The sequence below is a fragment of the Phalacrocorax carbo genome, chromosome 2 (assembly GCF_963921805.1).
Source record: "Phalacrocorax carbo chromosome 2, bPhaCar2.1, whole genome shotgun sequence".
Lineage (NCBI taxonomy): Eukaryota > Metazoa > Chordata > Aves > Suliformes > Phalacrocoracidae > Phalacrocorax > Phalacrocorax carbo.
The window spans coordinates 38,938,121-38,953,941 of NC_087514.1; the positions used below are offsets into that span (position 1 = coordinate 38,938,121).

The 15,821-nt window shown below is 37.3% G+C and overlaps 1 protein-coding gene across 4 annotated transcripts in view; it reads left to right on the forward strand.

Moving 5' to 3' along the window:
• PDE7A (phosphodiesterase 7A) overlaps nt 1-15,821 on the forward strand; it is a 76,719-nt gene that overhangs the window by 33,756 nt on the left and 27,142 nt on the right. For 3 of the 4 annotated variants that reach the window (XR_010371446.1, XM_064442623.1, XM_064442621.1), the window contains exons 2-3: nt 7,590-7,650; nt 15,013-15,096. Coding sequence is in view for 3 of the 4 variants with exons in the window: in XM_064442623.1 (XP_064298693.1) it covers nt 7,590-7,650; nt 15,013-15,096 (145 nt within the window). In the remaining variant the exon portion in view is untranslated. The remainder of the gene's footprint in view (nt 1-7,589; nt 7,651-15,012; nt 15,097-15,821) is intronic. The other variant, XM_064442622.1, reaches the window with a different exon arrangement.

Consider the following 15,821-nt stretch of genomic DNA (forward strand, 5'->3'; position numbering starts at 1 on the left):
GTTGCTATAAAAGCAACCTTGAATTATGTTTTGAAGTTCAGTTCATAGTAGTTCTCCAGCTGCCAGAGATAAAAGGAACTTGTGTCAGTCATGGTGAAATCTGCTGGAAACGGGCTCTTCATAGCATTTAAAGGCAAGGCAGTATCCTGGCTTAGCTCCGGTGGTTTGAGTACCAGAGTTTGATCCTGCAGTCTAGCAAGCTTTGCTGTGTTAAAATGTGTTATAAAACCATGTAATCGTGGTTTTTAATTTCCTCTAGCATTTCTATAGGGTTTAGTAAGGTTTTACTATTTGCCGTGTGCTCCGGTTGTAAAACTTTCTCGTAGAGCATGGAGTTGGCAGTGAGACGTCCAGGGCAGCGCTGCTCACGCGGAGCAAATCTCTGGGCTGTCAGGTGACTGCAGCCTTCGCGCAGCTGTTGGCGGTGCAGGCAGCGCCTGCCTGCTGCCTGCCTGCCGCCTGCCTTACCGCTGTGTGCTACCTCTCGGGCTCTTACACCCTCTCACAGCTTCCAGCATTAGTGGGGATCAGGGAGGAGATTATGCTTCAGGTCTTCGGGGTGATCCAATGGGAATTGCATTGATCTGGTGTTTAGCTCTGATCCTTATCAAATGGATTACTTCTAAGGTAGGCCATTTTATTATTCTCTTTTGACTAACTGGGTTTATAAGTTGCCTGAGAGAAAAGAAGTCATTAAGAACTTCATGAGTACTTATTTTTCTTTTTCAAATCTAATCTGTTTTGGAAACACATCATTCGTCATTCAAGATTGTGTTTAAGTGTTCAAACATGATTTTGTAACTCTTGACTTTTGCCTGCCTTGAAGTGGGAAGAGTGTGTTTGTAGCAGTGCCAGTTAGGAGACTGGGAAAAAGAATCTGAAATGGCTTCTGAATGGCAGGGTTCGCTCACCTCCTTTACTAACAGATCTTCAATTTTATAGCTCTTTAAAGCCTTTATGAAAATAAGGAAAAACAATTTTAAACACACTGAGAATAATACAAATTAGCATGTTTTGCTTCCTGGACAGGATATCCTTTTCGTATTGTTGCTTTCAGGGTTACGGGAGTGGATATACCAGTTTTGTTGGCTTAGGTGAAATACCGGCTACTTAAGTTGCTTTGTAGCCTTTCCATTTGAGATGCTTGTGCTTTGAAAAATGTGTGCTAAAGTTAGACAAAATTAGGAGTTCCTACTCTCTCATTCTAAAGGACATAAGTGTCCCCATAATGTATATTGTGGTATTAGATGTGAGTGGGATTAGTGCCTGGAGATGAGACCAGGCTCTTCTCAGCATAGCTTGCTGCCTAACCTGGAATTAATTCAAAAAAGAGGAATAAATTTAAGTTTAGGATTGTGAAGGAGGGCCAGAATCATTGGAGAGAATGGGGGAAACTGGCCAAAGTTTTACAGCCAGTGTGCTAACCTAGTAAGTCATCTGCATTTTACTGGCATACTGTTGAATTGCTGTTTTTCTGAAACTTAATGTAAAAAGCCTGCTTAAGAATTATGTCTGTAATTCAGGTTGGTCAAAGATTCTATTACGGTGGGAAAAAAAGGAATTCCAGTTAAGCATAAGACCCACTGACATCTATGGTTGTGTTTTTAAATGTGCTAATGTTGTTTCTTTTAAACAATTCTTTTGTGTGCATCCAATTATCCTATTTTGCTGTTGTTTTTCACTCCTTTCTGCCATTCTGATTTAGTTTCTAAACGCAATACCCCTGTGTGTTTCTGTTCTCATTTAAGTCAATCACTTATGCTTTTTTGACTATGCTTTCTTTTCTGATCAAGTTTCCGTTTTGTATTTTTTTGTTAAATCTTGAAATTTTTGTTGATAAAACTTTGGGTGAATCTTATGATGCTACATGATATACATCTAAGGTGTATGAGAGGAAAAACCTTACAGGTGCTTGTTAGGTGTAGTTATCAATAGCGTTGATACCTATCACTCAACCAATGGCTAAGTCGATAAATGTTTGCCATGCATCCTGGGAGATGATAATTTGAAATAGCTTTATAAGGAAGAAAATAGTGAAATTGCCACATTCAGATATTGGAAGGGGCTGGGTGGGTGTGTCTGTCTTATTGCTGATTAGTATTTCTGTACTGAAATTAAATACACTTTCTTATCATGGTTTGATAAACTTTGAAGATGCTGCTTTGAACTCCAGTGAAATAATTAGAAAATAGTAGGACTGTTTTGCAGCGGTTTGTCTGAGTTCAATGATAGTTGCTTAAGTTCTTTAAAATAACATTTTCCAGGGCTTTAGTGCGTAAAATCTTGGTGATATCTTGTAGAAAACTGTGGATCTTATGTTAATATCGAACTTTCAATTGCTAATTCTAAGAATTATGGTAAGTGACAGTCTCGCTTTTGAAATCCAACAATAGTTGGAGAAATCCAGTCTAACTAGTTTGTCATTCTAGGGACTTCTAGTTGATAAACTGTCTTAGAATCTAAAGTAGTTTCCAAGTGTGTATGTTTGAAGCAGCATAACCAGCAAATTGCAGTTACTGTGATACAACTACTTCTCCACACTTGTTCTCAATTTCAGTTTCTGAAATTCTGATTGTTGGGCAAATAATTTGGGCAGAAAAGCCAGGTAGGTGAAAATACTTGACTGGCTGTGTTGCTCTCCTCTGGCTTTTCTTTCCCAGTTTCTGAATAAACTACTGAGTTGCAAAATGAGGATTGTGCACTCCATCAAAAAGCATAGATGGTTCTTTCTGGTGGGAGGCACTGAGTTTAGAAGGCTGACAGCTCCTTCAGTTTCTTTCTGCTGTTACAGAATGAGACCAACAGTTGTTTTGCTTGACAGTCTGAAAGCTGGCTAGCTGGCATTGGCCTAAATGAAGAGCCCAATGGTAATGCTGGTGCTCTGCTCTGAACTGGATTGGGAAGTCCTTGTGTTAAAACTGATACATCAGTGGAAACGTTTGTTTGGCACAAACAGCAGCAGGTGCTCTGTTTCCAAGTGTTACATGCATGTGCTGTACTCCTAGCATCACTGAAGCGGTTTTCCTTTGAAGATATATCTATGTGCTGTTTTGGCATGTCATTCCCATTGCATGGCCTTTAATAACTTCCTATACTCATGTGAAGAGGACAGGGAACTGCTTGAGCAAGTCCAGCGGAGAGCTACCAAGATGATCAGCGGGCTGGCACATCCCTCTTTTGAGGAAAGGCTGAGAGACTTGGGTGTGTTCAGCCTGGAAAAGAGAAGACTGAGGGGGGATTTCATCAATACCTATAAATATCTAAAGGGAGGGTGTCAGGACGGTGGGACTAGACTCTTTTCAATAGTGCCCAATGACAGGCCAAGGGGCCATGGGCACAAGCTGAAACACAGGAAGTTCCACCTCAGTATGAGGAAAAAAAACTTCTTTGCTGTGAGGGTGACAGAGCAGTGGCACAGGCTGCCCAGGGAGGCTGTGGAGTCTCCTTCCCTGGAGACATTCAAAACCTGCCTGGATGTGTCCCTGTGCCCCCTGCTCTGGGTGTGCCTGCTCAAGCGGGGGGGTTGGACAAGGTGATCTCCAGAGGTCCCTTCCAACCCCTGCCATTCTGTGATTCTGTGAAAAGATTTTCAGAAATACCTAATTTAAATCTATCTTTTAGTAGATACTCCCTTTGCCTATTTTGTGGAGTCCTTGTATTGTTGCTGTTCTTAAGGGATTAACGGATCGTACACTTTAGCTTGAACTTCTTCCATTCACTTTCCATAAAGATGTGACAAAAGAGAGGAAAAATTAAAACTTTTCTTATTGTGTTGCCCTTTGAAAGAATAAATAACACTAATATGAAACTGAAATTTAAGGTGAGGTTTTCAAACTGGAAGTCCAGTGCAAACAATCCTTCCCAGTCATCCTTCCGAGATCTGTCTTCACTGCTGAAGCAGAACAGCCCACGCGGTTCAGATGGCTGTGCTCATGTCTGAAAAGGAGCGGAGTGGTTAAGAACCTCACCTAATCATTTGAGGAATTTGTTGAATCACTTGGAGTTCAGCAGATATACACACTGGACAGACTTGTGCTTGAAAAGGGAATCTGCCTAAACACATTAGGGTTGTGTTCAGTTTGACCGCTAGTAATTCTGTTGGCTTGTTGGAATGGTACTTATTTGTTTGAGATTTGTACAGAGGGTCAAGGAGCAGTATGGTTTGGGGTTGTTAACAGGTACAAAGCTTGAGGTAGACCAAAGAGGTGTCGGAGATCTAGAAATAAAATTTTATCCTAAGTGAGTCAAAAATATTAACAATAACATGATATTTTGAAGTGCCAGAAGTCAGGCTCTGTCCATGAAGTTTTTAGCCAAGGTTTGTTTAGGCTTATACAGTGTGTGCTACAATCATCTTGACGGTGTAAGTAAGGTAAATTTTTAGTGTAAGTATAGCCTGGACGTCTTGATGTAGGTTACAGAGAGTGGGCCTTTGATTAGCAATGAGGGAGGAGGAATTTTTGGTGGTCATCAAGGGTAGAATCATGGTGACTAAATCGTTTGAACTGCTGAGTGCTTTACAGAATGTCTAGTTCTTAAAGATGTATTTACCTTTCCACTTACAGATTTGCTGCACATGCCAGTTCATATCTCAGGAGAAGCTGGTGTGTTAAATCTGGTCTTTCTGTTTGCTGGATTTAAAAAGTGGAATCTGGGCAGAGTATCTTAAAGAACAACAGACAGGGTGGATTAAATTACTACCTTTTTTGCCTTTTTTTTTCTTGCACTTTTCTTGAGTAGTGTAGGGGGTTGTATAACAAATATGCTGATAGTATTATTTGAAGTGGGAAAATAGGTGATATATCTCAACCTGCAGTACGTAGTCTGTTATTTGGAGTTATTTGGAGCGTGAGCTGACAGAAAGCAATCCATGGGTGACATATTATTTAATTTACATACCTATCAGAAATTGCTAAAAACCTCTGCACCGTTAGCTCCTCCCGTGTCTCTGACTGCCCACCACCACAGTGCTCCTAATTGTGTGTACCTCACTTATTTGCCAGGTCTAAAGGTGCGAGGTCTGACGACTCATTGCCCACCCTGTATCTGTTCCTTGGTGGAACTTGCTAATAAATATTTTCCTCTTATCAATTTTATTTAACAAATTGCAGTCAGTGAAGTATGCTTAGGACCTCTACCCTTTTAGCAAAACCGGCTGAAATTGTCCTAATTTTGAAGTATCATTAGTAAGGTTGACACAGTAAATTGTCTCTTTCCTTAGGAAATCAAACTTTGAAAAGTAATTTTAAATGGATTTTACTGCTCAAAGATTCCTACGAGATCTTTTGGAGTCCTTGCAGAAGGAAAACACTTCTTTGTATAAGCAATTGATTTATGTTTTTAAAAATGTGCTTTATGTTTGTTAACAGACATGGATGTACTACTTTAGCAAATAATATTTTAGGTTTTAGAGAGCAAGTAATATTTTAGAATCCACATATCAAAAGGAATTATTTTTCAGTAAATTTTTGCATATTGTTTTCCTTCTCAGAGACTAATACTCCATTGGGGCATGGTGGTTCTTAGCTGCATGTGTGCTTAGCTCTCTCCTGTATTAGATTACAGAACTGTACTGGACATGTCCAGAAATCTGTGATAGACAGGTGCAAATTGCAAGTTAGCACTAAATTACATTACTGATTGCGCCCAGTCAGTGATATGAAATGTTCCAGGCTACTGAAAATATATTCAGCTGAGACTCAGGTACGTTATATGAAGAAATTTGAAAATGTTAGTGTGAAATCAGCATCATTTTCTGTCTGATGAGATGCATTGCTGTCTTTCCCATCAGGACGGGCGCGTTGCTGTGAGAAATGCTGTACAAACATATTTCAAGGGAAGGATTATTTCATGGTTTATGATCTTCCAAGGAAATACAGAACAAAAGCTAAGACAACATAAGTGCTATAGAGGGAGTTCTTCCTTGTAGTCTTCACAACAGCTACTATAATTGGACCCAGGTCTTTGGTCATTTCTGTAATTAAAAATTAAGCTTACCTTTGGAGAAACTTTTTTGACCTCAAATTTAAAGTTTTTTCTTGTTTTAATATGAAAAATATTAAAACAATTAAGTCTACTTCTGGGTTTGGAGTCAACACATCAGTTGTACAAGTCACGCTGATAGAGGTAATTAATATCTAGTCTTTCGTTCTGCATTCAATTTGCTCTGTAGATAGATGTTCATAAGCAATTTTGCCTTTTTCCCCCTTTTAAGTAATTTCTCTACCTCTTTTTCTTTTTTAGAATTCTTAATGTCCAAAAATGTATTTTTGTCCTCTTTCCTAACATGGTTTGGTTTCCCATCTTTTGAACTTGTGCATTTTCAGGCTGTTGTGTGTCCCTGGTGTAGTGTTGTTCCTGCTATACAGAGGGAAAAATGGGTGACACTGTTCACCTCCAGGTTGGCTTTTATCCGAAGTTCTTGAAAAAGGGTGTGATAACCCTTTGTGGCACCCACATTTACTGTCCTCAGTGTAAATAAGCAGTGTGGCGGACACAGAAAGGTCATGGGAGTTTTTAATGCGACGTACACATAAAAAAACTTTATTTCTTTCAAGAGCAAAAGTTGTGAACTGCCAAAATTGAAGTCTGTAAAGGTGATCCTCTGATCCTAGGGCTAAGAAGTATGATTAATGAAGGCCCTAGGAAGCGACAGAAGATGGTGAAAGTATAGTGAAGGCAAGGCATAAAGGCTGAGTGCTAGGTTGTGCCAAGCTTTGAGGAATACGTGATGCCAGTGTTGTGTAACTATGAGAACATTCCCCCAGTTTTTAGCTGTTAAGAGTTCACCACACCTGTGGGAGGCTTCCTGGATTATAACTATTATTGCATTGGCTGAATATGTGTGGAACATACATATTTTGTGTAGGTAAGAAATACAGGCTATATGGAAGTATCTCAATGTTGTGCATGGATAGCTTGACGACTCTTAGACTTCTGTCATCAAATGTGAAATACCACTTGCTCATTTCCTTTAAAATACCTTTACGTATTACATCCTGCTTCAGTGGTACCTTGATTTGCCTACAGAAAGCACCGTGTGGAATGAAAGTAGCATGTGCCAGCCAAGTTCTGCCCTTCCAGAATACAGGTAGAATTCCGAGGACTGCAGTAATGGTGTCATTTGAGTTCTTTTACTTCTTTTAAAACTACTTTTAGCTTTGAAAGATGGAAATACCACATGGATGTAAATAAATAAATAAACCAGGGACTGCAAGGATTTAAGTGTTACATTCTAGAAGGCTATGAGGAGCACATTTTTTTTGTCTGCTTAATCACGTTCTGTGTCTTCCTTTTTTATTGTGAGGTATGACTGAGGAGCATCTGGAAAGAAATTTAGGGGGGATATTTCAGTTTTCCACACTCTGGTCCTGTTTTTCATAATCTCTTCCCTACCAATTCCTGTCCTTACTTTGTCCCCTCCTAAAACAAAATCAGTATATATATTTTTTTTTAAAGATGCATGTCCAAATTTCCAAAATCAATTTGGAATTAATGAATTGAGGAAACGAACAATTGATACTTCATTTTCATTTCACTTTAAAAATTCTGTTCTAACTTGTATAAAATATACTTTTTTGTTTCTGCAGAGACGTGGAGCAATTTCCTATGACAGCTCTGATCAGACTGCGTTGTACATTCGTATGCTAGGTAAGCATACCAGCTTCTATATTGCAAAGTGCTAATATTTATGATTCAATTTAAAATAATTACTTTTTTTATAATCAAGTGTTGAATTCTTAAACTTATCATTCCCTTCCTCTTAGATAATATCCTGGTTAGATTCTTTGGAAGAATTTTTGGGTTCTTTTGAGTTGACTTGGGTTTTTTGGTCGTTTGCCTTTTTTTCTGCCCCCCCACCCCCGAGTTAACCATTGTCGGATGTTTTACTCCCTATATTTAAAAAAAAATAAAATTAAAAGTTCTTATAAATAACATAACATGTTTGAGAGAAGTTAAGTTTTCCAAGTGACTCATGATTGATTTTTATTTCTGTGATCAATTTATCACCTCTGCATGGTATCCTTCTGGTTGAAACTGTAGCCTAGAGAATATCTGTCAGAGTTACCACACACTTTTAAAAACTTCAGTAATGAGGCTATGAAATGCTCAAGGTGTTCTTAAAGTAATGATACGATTTTAAACAATACTTTTTTTATTTATCCTAGAAGATGACTTGAGAAGGGAAAGGATGCATGACAAGGCCAGTAGCTTAGTCAATTTACTGAAGAATGCTTCCAGAGTAGCAACTAGATAAAGGGTAAAGCAGAATTAAAGTGAAAGAACAGTATTGGAAGGGGAAAGCATCCGGGGGAGACCCTCTGTGATAGTGAGTGCACTGAAGGACTTGAGGTCAGTTGTTGAGAGGAAAAAGATGCAAAGCTCTTGCAGATCTGGCTGCTGGATTCAGTACTTCCCGCACCTCTTCTGGAGGCTGCTGGTGGTGCAGATGGCACAGGGACTGTGTGTATGCTCTAAGTCTGTTTCTCTGCAAAATTATGCCACTTAATTTAAGCCATCTTGAGTTATGATTTTGTGTTGAAATGGACTCTGAATGCTTGCATGATGTCTCGCACAGCTCAATGAATATCAACAGCTAGTGATTATAAATTCTTAACTGGCTCCAACTAAATCAGCCAGAACATGTCTTTTTATGCCCTGAATCTTTTCAGTGTACTTGTATATTTACGTATTAAAGTCCCCAGAAATCCATAACTGCTTTGTCTATGAATTTAAAGTTGTAAGCTATATGAATGTGTACACATGTGTGTATATATGAATTTATAGTCATAACCTACGTATGTAGGCATACGTGTGCATATGTATATATAAATCCAATTTTGACTTAACATCTAATTTTTGTTTTTCAATTATTTTGATTTTTTGAGTTTGTTAATACTATAGCACTAACTGTCTACTGAAGGATTTTTGATGAGAGAATGTAATTACTTCAGAGATTTGTTAGGAGGAGGACAAAAGATGCTGGCTTCTAAATGTTTATTGAAAGAACTACTGGGGTTTTTTGTTGCTGTTGGAAATAGCTTTATTTCATTTTCAAAAGTTAAAATAATTTCTAATCATCCTTTTTGCAGGATGAACACTAAAATTCTTCAAAGTGTGATTTTTCTGCTCTAGGCATAAGAATAAGACAGTAAATTTAGTCTGAGATGGTTTTTGTTTCCTTGATTTTGTGCTACTTTTTAAAACTAAATTTATTTTGTGCTATAATTAGAAAACACAAAATAATTCTTAATTTCTGGGGAGAATAATCTGATTTCTTTTGCTGCTTTGGAAGTTTAACTGTACCATGAAGTAGTTAGACCCACCCTTTCTGCAGAAGGGTTTGTGATAATGCTCAAGTAAATCTACAGGAAAACAAAGCATGACTTCTGTGGTTCTTGGTATGTACACCTGGAATGAGGGAAAAATCTCATTTGCTTTGAAATCTTTCTTTGACTATTCTCATAGCCAGAACCAGTATATATTCAGAACTTGATGTTAAGTAAATTAAGTTTTCACTTGCTCTCTCATTGGAATTATTAGACTATATGATTGGTGCTTGTTATGAATAGCATAGCTCTTGCTGGCATTCGTTGCTATTCAGTGATGCCAGCTCTTCAGAGGCAGTAAAGTCTTTTAAAGGATTGACCTCTTCTAACTTCGGCTGGGGGGAGGAGGGTGCCAACAAGCAAACAAAAAATTACTTATTGGTTGTTTGAACCAGTATGCTAAATTTGTATTGCTTTCGCAGTTGTTGGTGATCACTTTGTTTTCCCAAGTGTTACATACACTATACTGTACAAGTTAGCAACCATTTACAGATTTATTACTGTTGTATTCGTAAACGGACTGTAAAAAAGACCAGCCTGAAAGCTGAACAGTTGGACACATCGGTATGTAGAAATGTTCATGTCAGTGTAGATTCAAGAATTAATATGTCAAATTAGAACTTTTTGCAATCAATGTGAAATATTGCATTTCCCATGCAGTATTGTGAAGGTTTTGTTTTTTTTATTTTAGTACACTTCAGCAGAGTAAGCTGTAAGGAATCCTTAACTGTAACTTAACGGGAAGTTAGGCAGAGTCATGAGACGATTTGCCTTTTACTTGGTTGGTTAGTATTCCAAACAGACTATATCTACTAATAAAATGTAGGTATGGTATTTATTTCAGCAGACCAAAAATATAAACCTGAGGTATCTAGGACACCTCCCTCTGCCTCTATTTAGTTGTGCTGGCTGTAGATTTGCTTCCTTTAATGTTTTCAGGCTGTTCCAATGGGAATCCAAGGGAAATTAATTTGCGCCAAGTAAATAGAAAATCCTGTGGTATGGCAGTGCTTCCAGGTCCAGTTTAAAAGATCGAATTTTAGGGACACACAAAATAAACAAATAACTCTTTTAACTGTCTTCATCAGTGTTGATATAAACAACCAGCGTTGACTCTAATGACTCATCTGTCATACCCCATTCCCAAAATATACACTAAGCCACTCCCGAGTGGCTTATTTACTATTTTAAAATATAGATACAGATGCAGCATTGTAGAATTTTTCTTTTAAGACTTGGGAAGGGCTAATATATCTGCACCACCTCAGTGAGCTACTTCTCTCAGCAACTATGAGGAATTCTCAAAATTTCTTGTAAGTGCTTCTGTGTAATCTTGATACTTTCTTGATTTTTCTCTTCTTTGCTTTTCTGGTCATTTTATATTGCCTGAAAGTTTTGCTACTGTGCATGGGGTAGAAAGAGTGGGGCACTGACTGCTTGTATTGGCGAGCATGCACCTCTCAGCTAGAACTGGAGCATTTTACCTTCCTTTAGAGGTCTTGATCACTTCAGATAGGAAATAGTGGAGACAAGCTACTGTGTAATACAGGTGCACGTTCTTCTCTGGTAGCAGTTGTTGTGTTGTATTCCTTTTGCTTTATTTCCGGCATATTCAGCTGACCTGTCATCTGTTTCTCCAACAAATTTAATAGGAACTTTAATCTGTGAAGCTAGTAATTCTTTCTGGAAATCCTGCTCTTCACAACCTCATGGCTTTGACTTGGGTGGTTTACCTTGAGGTGGCTGTCATAATTTCTGCTCCCAGCTGTCCTCCGTGATCTCTGAGATTTCTGCCCCTGCTCCAGAAGGTCTCGGCTCCCCAAGCAGCTGCTGCATTGTTACTGTGCCACACTGGAGTATTAGGGTAGCACAAAGTGTGTGCTGTGTAACCCTAACGCACAGGGATGTCAGCTATGGCATTTCAGCTGCCTCGTAAGTATCAGAGCTGTCCTTGCGGTGTGAGCAGGAATCTGAGGGGGTAGGAACTAAATGATCTGTCTAAAGGTAAGTTTTGTTACAGCCCTGATTCCTTTTCAGTTTTCAGTGGTAGCTGCAAACCTCCCTCTTACATTCCTCCTTCCAATGTTTGATTTTCTGCCTGTATGGCCTTTGTCTTAAAAATGCAAGCAATCCTGGTCACGTAGAATGATTCTGGAAAAAAACCTAGTTAAATAGTGAGCCAACAGATATTTTGTCATGTTTGTGCACAAAATCAGATTTTGAAAGGAAGGCTTTACAGTTTTTTAAATCTTCCTCTCGATTCTTTGGACTCACAGAAACTCTGGAGGAAAAAAATTGTTCCTGGAAGTCCACTGTCATTAAGATGCTGGACTTGAATGTGTCCCCTAAGGAAACAGGGTCTTTTCAGAGTGGCTAAAAAAGACACTTAAGAGAAAAACTGTCAGCTTGCTACCATTTCTGCCCCCCCTCCCCCAGAAATTTACCTAAGCAAATGGTGCAGTCTGGTTGCAAAAGACTTTTGTAACCACTTCGATAGTTTAATAAAAGGCCTAAATAAATAAAAACTGTTCAAAAGTTCTTTTGTTTTAGGGGTTGAATTTTCATTATCTTTCAGCAACCACAATAGCGCTTGGCTCTGAGGCTGGACTTCTGTTGCTGTTTGAAGGAATTGTGTAACAATGTCCTTTTCGTCTGATAAAAGTAATCTAAAATCTAAAATGTCTTGTGCATATTTTTTTAAGTTACCTACGATAATGAACATGTCTCTTCCTTAAAATTAAATTCTGTATCATTTCAGAGTCATAGGATTACAAAAAACTTGTGCAGGTTTTCCCAAGCAAATCGATGCAAATACGTTATGTTGTGCAAGCACCATAAAGTGGGTGCATCTGGGATCTGTTGATCTTTGCAGGTCAGATTAACTGAAGAGTGAATGCTTAACAATGGTCCAGTATTCCTGGATGTTTTGGGACTAATTATATATACGCAGTAGAGCTTCATTTCACTGTGCTAATAGCACATCATTTAATAATGCGGTAATGTGCTGCCAGTTTGATGCTAATCCTTTATATGCATCTATATACATAGAAACTTCAGGGTGTATGGTATCTTGAAATTCCACTTGTACCAATTTTTTTCCAAGAACATTTATTGTCTGAAATCTTTAAAAATGCAGTAGTTCTGTACAGTAATGCAGACAGCACTTCTGCCTTTGTTTTGGCCCAATAGAAATTTTTACTTTGTTCACTGTGACAAATTCCAGTCCTGCAGAAGTGATATCTTTTTCCAGAATAAATCCAAATGTATTCTAAAAAATTCATCCATTGTTGAGATCTTGGTTCTTAACAAAATACCCTCTGCTTCTACCATGGAGAGAGGATCTTGTTTAGCAAGTATTTAATAAAAATATTTTGCTTTCCTTGCAGGCAACTTCTCATTTCATATGTATGCAAGTAAATACCCTCATTTTACCTTTATCTTATTACAATTGCCTTTTTTAATAGTTTGCCATAAGCATTTTAGTATATTTTTTCTTCTTTTGGCTAACTATTCCTTTAAATAGACATTTTAATAATTTCTGTTAAAACCAATAGAGTTAGTTGCGCTTTTGCATTTCACTTGTAGACAGTTTTTCTTGCTTTCCCACTCAAAATCCACAACATGGCAGGCATTTCAAGGGTAACAGAGATACTGTTGTTCTGCCTATGCTGTAACAGTAGGTCCTAGTAAATAAAAAAGAACAAAGCAGAGAAATTTTCTGGATATCATTTATCAGATGAACCTGCTTGGCTTGCTATTTCCAGAATTCCAGGTTAGTCTTCAGGTATTTTTCTGTGAACTTTTCCTATTCTTGACACTTCAAAGTTGTTGTTCACCAAAACCTAGTTGTACACTGATTGAAACTAATTGATAATTCACTTTATGGTTGGTAAATTTTGAAAGTTAAGACTGCCTTGAAAACTTAGTATAAATCACAAAAGTTGTATCACCTTTTCTGTAAAAAATCGGCTCAACTAAAAAATACTCTTTTATTTTTCTTCTAATTCACCTGGTGAACTCATTCACGCAGCTGTAGCTATGACTGATTTCCCAGATAAATGAGTGAAAGGTAATGAAAGTTGCGTTTTCCTCCATGTAAACTGAAGTTTTCATACACTGCTACTAATGCATTTGCCTTCTCGTTTCCAAAATTTCCTCCTTTTCTTTTTTATTAATTTTGTAAATAAAATTCACCAGTTGCTTGTGCCTAACAGAAGAGTTCTACAATTTGCTGCCTCTGTATTGCCTGGAACAAGACAAGCCTCTTGCACTCTGCTCAGATGAATGCTTGAAACCTTTATAAGTAATGTATTGTCAATGGTCTGAAAAATAATATTCACAGGTAGTAATTAGGTTACTTTCCCTTGCAGCTCTATTAAGGTTTTCAGTTTCAGAAAACCCAAAAGGACTAATAATTGAAAACCACATATATTTGGTGTGTTTTTACTGACATGTAAACTTTAAACTTGTTATTTGGGGAGCCCTGGGCCTACTTACCTTTTTCTGGTCCTTCCAGCGTGCTTCACAAAGTATCTATAGTGACACACTTCATGTGACTGTTACGTCAGTGTTTATAGATATGTATCTCTAGAAAGATACCTATTAAGCACTAAAAGTGTATTACTCAAGTTTTACTCAGTATCTTCAGCTATTTTCTGACAAGTTGCCTGTTTCAGCATTACAAATTAGCAGGCTGGAAAAGAAAAGGAAAAAACACTCGAGGTTATCAGTTGCTGGAAATTAAATAGCTTTTTTTTTTCTTAAAATCTGTCTTATGAACTGATAAAAATAGATGTGTTTGAGGAGGGGAGACTACTACACTTGAAGGATTTTCATAATTAGAAACCAGAACTTTTTCACATCTTAAATCTCATAGTTTTGTTAGGATTGGAGGAGGGAAACACTATTCCATTTGATCCTCAAAGATTTGCCCAAATTTGTAATTGCTAAAGGATTTTAAGTGAAAGCTTTTAATCCAGGTGAACTACTTAAATTAATGCATACAAATACCTAACAAAAGAATACTGATCAGCTTTCAGTTGGTAAAATGCATAAGTAGGAATCGACTAGCATGCTTGAAGGTTCAGGTTGAAGCTAATTGCAGTGCAAAATAGTTTGATAAAATTTTAATACTGAGTTTTGGTATTTTAATAGGCTCTTGTGTAATATTCAAACAGCTGAGCACAAGTAAGTAAATGCTAGTGGGAAAATATTCTATTATGTAATATAAAATCATATTGTAACTAGCTTATTTGCTAAAAGCTACCATTTCTAGAAGCTGAATCTTTTTTTGTATTATAAAAAATGTTATCGTTTCATGTGTGTTACTGAGGAACAGATCAACTTTTAATGTTCTTGTTTCCTGTCATATTAAGGTGCATTTTTACCATACTGGTGTAGCAGGCTGTTCCTAATTTCATTTGAATGCTTATCACATGCTTCTGGCAACGTATGCTTAGGCAGGAGAGATTTTGACGAGAAAGCATGCGATTGCATGTTTAACAAGTCTTCAAACTTTGTTTTGAATTTCACCTTTAAAACAAAAAGCATTGAAATAGGCCTATTGTTTGAATAACCCTCCTCCATTAAGTACATGAATCTTTACCCCTCCAGGCTATGTTCATTTGCATTTTATCTCTGCCACTCTTCCACACTTTTATTTCACTCTTGACCCTGTTTCTAGGAGATGTGCGAGTAAGAAGTCGGGCAGGATTTGAAACAGAGAGAAGAGGTTCTCATCCATACATTGATTTCCGTATTTTTCACTGTAAGTATTTAAAAGCAGATAAATGACAAATAAACAAAGGCTTCCATTAATCATAACTACTGAGCCTCTAAAGTTAGCAGCTTATATGACAAGACCATTTTTTATACTTCTTAAGAAAATCTTTCATGGTACTGTATTACCAAAAATAGAAGAGGAAAATCTTCACTGCTGAATTTTTGCTTTTAAAAAACATAGTTTAAACTCATTGAATTTAGGCCTGAATCCCTATGGAAATGAAGACTCTTATATACAGCTGCTGATGTGTCTGCTGAATTCTTACTTGGCAGACACTATCAGTTGAGAAGAATACTTTCCTGCTTTTATAGAACAGCAGAAGGGCCTGGTCCAGGATGATGTTTGAAGAGAATTATAGTAGATATCAATATTCTTGACCTCATCATAATCAATTAACATTACCTCTACTGAAACATGTAGCTAGGACTTAAATTTTTTTGGACATAGACAAATCTTAAATAAAGATTAAAGTGTTATAAGAAAGCAGACTAAATTTTATTATGTGTTTTAGGAAACATTTTTTTCTCAGAAGTGTTACAAGAAGGGTATTTTCAGATAATTTCACTTTTTCCTCTACGCCTATACTGTTATAACTAAATATGTTAGTAGTTGTAATATAAAAGCTTCAATAACCACCAAACCAATATGCAGCTAATGAGCAGGGTATTTAAGTCTTAATTAAATGATGCCAATAATATTAATGTATTGTC